This window comes from Pundamilia nyererei, unplaced genomic scaffold (assembly GCF_000239375.1).
Source record: "Pundamilia nyererei isolate P.nyererei 1_Seehausen unplaced genomic scaffold, PunNye1.0 scaffold00054, whole genome shotgun sequence".
In the NCBI taxonomy this organism is placed as follows: Eukaryota; Metazoa; Chordata; class Actinopteri; order Cichliformes; family Cichlidae; genus Pundamilia; species Pundamilia nyererei.
In genome coordinates this window covers 1,217,053-1,221,978 of record NW_005187455.1, presented here as the reverse complement: position 1 = coordinate 1,221,978, position 4,926 = coordinate 1,217,053, and the positions used below count along the sequence as shown (strand labels likewise).

The 4,926-nt window shown below is 38.6% G+C and overlaps 1 protein-coding gene across 1 annotated transcript in view; it reads right to left on the bottom strand.

Annotated features, from left to right (window-relative positions):
• Positions 1–3,570, bottom strand: part of LOC102214986 (contactin-associated protein-like 4) — a 109,610-nt gene extending 106,040 nt beyond the window's left edge. The window contains exons 1-2 of the mRNA XM_005733747.1: positions 3,482–3,570; positions 1,394–1,497 (exon numbers count right to left, since the gene is read on the bottom strand). Coding sequence (XP_005733804.1) covers positions 1,394–1,497; positions 3,482–3,570 — 193 coding nt within the window. The remainder of the gene's footprint in view (positions 1–1,393; positions 1,498–3,481) is intronic.
• Positions 3,571–4,926: the final 1,356 nt, after the last annotated feature.

Sequence of the window (4,926 nt, the reverse complement as noted above, 5' to 3'; positions counted from 1 at the left end):
CCTCCTAGGATGAGACATTCTTTCAATATGCCACCAACTATATACTTCTAAACACTAATGATTACATGCAGTATTCTACCATATGCAAACTTATATCATTAAAAGATTATACTGACTACTAAGTACAATTTCCTATTGACAATTAGCAACAAAAAGTTTAATTTGAGCCTGAGAGGGTTAAAGGTAATAAAATGTCATAAATTACACGGTACCAACAAGTATATGCATGTTATACAAGCACACATTTACTGCAGGCATGAGGTGTTCAGATATAGTCTTACCATCAGTAAGAAATTACAGAGTCTATGTTCACTGCCTGCTTTCTTCAGCTCCTCTAGACACTTGTCATTTTAGCTTCAGTCTGATGCCGTTTCAAGGCAGACAGCTCATCATGTTGAGTGACATGAGGGGATGTGAGCCACTGAGGTCAAGTGTAATGGGAGTCACGCTTTCAATGGTGCAAGGCAAAAAGCTGCATAAAGTAGTTTTAATCATAATAATGTGCTTTGATTTCTTTCTGTGGGGAATTTATCTTTATATTTGTCCTCCTTCAGGGAGTGTAAAGGTCAAGCGCAGATGCAGCAGCACAACTGCAAGACATTCACAGTCAAGAACACTAGATCAGTGGATATGCTTTCCAAAAAAGCCCAGACTTCCTGATCAGCAAACGCCTTCGTTGCACTGGCTGTCCTCTACTGGCCTCCAGCTGAATCTGGTTGACTTTAAGGTTTGAGTCCTTGCTGCTGAATAAATAACTGGATTTTCCCCAAGTGTATATTGCAGAACTTTCATCATCCGTTAGATCTATACTGAAAGTGTTTTCAAATGTAAAATAGACATAAAAGTCTGTCGGTTTCAGGGGACTTCAGCCTTATCATTCAGGGCTGAAATAAAAATGCATTATGTTTAACTATGTAAGCTATGTAAACTAACTATATAAACTATGTAAGTTACATTATAGGAGCCACAAAATATCTGTGATAAAAGCATAAATTAAATAACTTTTTTTGTTTTGTCTGCTTGGTTAGGAAAGTGCACGCATCACTGGAAGCATTACCGGAAACATTTTTTTAAGAGACATGATTTAGCAATGTTACTTATATTGATTTAGGCCCAGGAAATGCTAAAAAGTTTGATACTTTAATATAAGTAAATCAGGAGTTAATTCAGCAGGGTACAGGTGGATTTGCAAGGTGTGCAAGCAGACCAGTAATCAAAACTTAGACAAGTATTCTCAGGTTTACGAGCAAGCAGGAACGCCACTGAGTGCTGGAATGTTTAGTTATGCAAAAAGACTCATAGTCTCTGGACACTCTGCAACCTACGATCTGTTTCCTGAGAAGGTAGATGAATTCCACAGTAACGACCAATCTCCCTTCTCCTTGCTGGATACCAGTGACTGTGTTTGGCCCTTGTAAAGCAGCGTATTGCACGCAGAAAGGAGTGGGAATAGCAAACAGGCACAATGATAATGGGATGGGTTTTCCAAAGAGGATCCTGAGCAAAGGAGAAGAAAGGAGCACGAATGTTTCATAGATTACTCGGCACCAGCAGATATTAGAACCTGAGCAACACAATACAATTAGATGAGGTCAACAAACTGCAAATGAGTAGTGGAGAAGTTTGAGCTTAAATACCAAGCTTGATTGTAAATGGATGATACTTGTACTTACCAAAGGTTTTCAGGGACCACACCTGCTGTCAGATGAGATAGTTTGTCGCCATTCATGCCCACACTTGCACAGGCAAGTGTCTTTGTCTTGCTGTAATATTATATTGATATTATGACTTGCCTTTAAGAAGGTCATGGTCCTCCAAGAACATCCTAGCCACAAAACCTGGATAAGTTCCACCAGTGACTTGTGATGACTGCTGATTTGGTTATTATGGACTTTAATGATTAATTAATTCACAGATTGCTTTACTAACCCAAATTACAAGATAACACCAAAACTAAAGACATGCAATGATTAGTAAATTAAGAGAACCCCTATTGCCTAGATGTTTTTTGCCCACGTTTGGTGCATCACATCCCACTTCTGAAACCATGCTAACTATGCGTGGGGAGCTGGTGGTTGATTGTTTTTGATATCTTCTGCCTCCCTTTCCACACTGAGCCATGGAGATCTGATGAAGTTTATTTAATGATTTGATAACTATCGATGCATTAAGAAGGATGAAGGCATGAAATACCACTGAGGAGTGGGAGCATGGCTAAGCGGGATTTCTTTCCACCTGCTTCTCCATATGCTCTGCATCTTGTTGTGTTTACCCTCTCTGTCGTTGTCCTGCCTTCTCTGTTTTCCATCTGTCTCACTGTTTCATTTAATGTACCTCCTGCTAGCCAGCTTATCGCTCTGTTTTTAACAAACTCACAGACACACGCCTCAAGCAGCAGGAGGTATGAAACTGTGTAGGAAATCTGCGAAGAGCCTTGCAGACACTTTGGTGTCAGAGCTAAAAGGATGCAGTGAGAAGAGTGTGTTATTTTGTCTCATTAAAAAACAGCCGTGGTTCCACTTGTATCAGGACAGTGTCGACAGTGCATCAGTGATACTATCTGGGAGTCAACTTGGATGAATAAACAGCTCTGCACAGTGAGAGTAACACACGATTACCAACTGTGGGCTGTATCTGTTCTATCGGACCTTATCTGTGTGCTAGTGTGTGCAACAGTAAAAGGAGGAATGTGTGTTTTTCACTGTTGGAGGTGATAACAGTGTATTACCTGGGAATGCATATATAAGTGTAACATTATATATTCTGTGCAAATGCTAAAATCTAACTTTATAAATGTTAAAATTGTCACATTACTGAATAACTTTAAAGCTTAATTAACAGGGCTGATTCATATTTACACATTGACTTAAAATGAAATCTTCTGAACACCTGTGATAAATAAATGTGTATGTATTATTGTTTACAGTTTAACTGTAGATGGGCCCATTTGTTAAGTCAGTCGTTCCCAACTTACTCCCCAACTTCAGATTTTGAAATACAGAAATCCCACCTGGAATCATCATGCCAGCTTAAGCTTTTTTTTTCCTTCTTGAAAAATTTATGTTAACCTTCTTGAGATTTGCTTGTTAGCGTCGGTTATTCATTAATAGATTCATTTCCACCAGGTAAATCTGAAAGCCAGTGCTTCATTTTATTTGTTTCCTGGAAGTGATCATGTATGACTTGAGGTTCAAAAGTTTTTTCATTAGTTCAGTTTCTTCTTTTATTATTAAACAATCTAAATTTTGAATTGTATGAAACCGATGACAAATTTAAAAGAAAAACTACTTAGAAGCATATTTATTGTAAATTACTTCTTGTAACCAAATTGCCGGTGTCTACACAGGAACGTTGAGGAATCAATACTTTAAATGCACCCGTCCTTTTCATTACTTCCCAAACTACCGGGAGATGGAACGTCACCTGTCTGGTGAGGATGGAGCCTGAACTAGTGCGTAAGGATAGACATAGTCAAGCTCACCTCAATCCTGTGCTTGGGCTCTGGAACCAGTCTCCTGGAGAGGAGGTGATCTTTATTCCAGTCTGGGTTGCATTCAGAAAAAGCGGCATGTTAGTGGTATGTTGGCATCCGTTTTTACCAGTGGATTCGAGGGGATGATTGATCCATACATAAGGGATGTATGGATGAACTGACTGATGGATTGATGGATGGATTTCCAAACAAGGCACAAAAATTCCAAACCAAACCACAATCCAAACTAGAATATATCAGGAAAGGGATGGAACTTGGACAGAGAAGGACACACTGAGGCTGCTTTTGGTGTGCCAAGGTTTCAACAATGAAATACTCTTAGAATTAAAGCTGAAAGTCTGCACTTCATATCATCCCCATCCCCTTAAAATACTCTGTTGTACTGTGAAGAGGCCAAACAAATTAAGGCCCTAATCGTACATGAAATGAATTACACCTATTCTCATTAGTTACAGCTGTACATTATGGTATGTATCATGTCAGTGTAAACCACTTTAAAAGCACTTCATAGCAAGGGTTATTCAGAATAAACTATTTGGCAAAAACAAGAACAAATTCTGTATGCAAATGTTTGCATGCCAGAAATGTAGAGGTAGCAGCTGCACAATAACAAAAGAAAAAGAGAAAACTCTCCAGTTTAGGATGATTAGTTATTAAAATTCCTGAATTTGCATTGTGTAGTGCTGTACTCTGCCTGCTTGAACTAACTGGACTGCCAATAGAGAGGCACTTGCTTCAGTTCTGGCTTGGCTTCCTCATTATGTTCAATATTTCATATTCTGTTTGATTATATATGCACAGAAAAGGGTTCACTGGTACATGTTTCCATCCCACCATCTATGTCAGCTGTGAACCAGGTTCTGAGTTTATATTTCAGAGAGTAAGAGGATGACACATGTGGAATTACTTCCATAAAGTAAAAAAACAAACAAACCATAAAACCACAAACATCCTCATCGCAAGTGTCAGTCTAGATGCTGGACATTTTGGCTTGGCATTCTCTCCACTTTGCCCTCATCTGTGTCTTTTTTCTCTGTGGTTGGCAGTGTGCGAAGAGGAGCCATCTGTTTGGGAGGAAAGCTCATCCTTTGGCTGTCTCTTTGTTGTTAGAAATAAAACATCCCCTGTGCTTATGCTTTTTTTTCTGATCTTTGAAATCTGAAAGCGCCACATGTTTCACAATCGTTGCTTGCCCAGATTTTCAGGTTAGATTTGTTGAATATGTATGGAAATACAGTATATAAGACAAAAGCAGATTTTGAACAATTCTAATGAGCTTGATAATCAATATTTGGTATGACCACCTTTATTATTTAACAGTCTGAATTCTCTTAGGAAAGCTTTTTTAGAATTTCTTGAAGAAGTCTTTAGGAAAAGCTCTCAATGATACTTGACATTTCAAGTTTGTCTGTTTTCTGTTACAATATCACAAC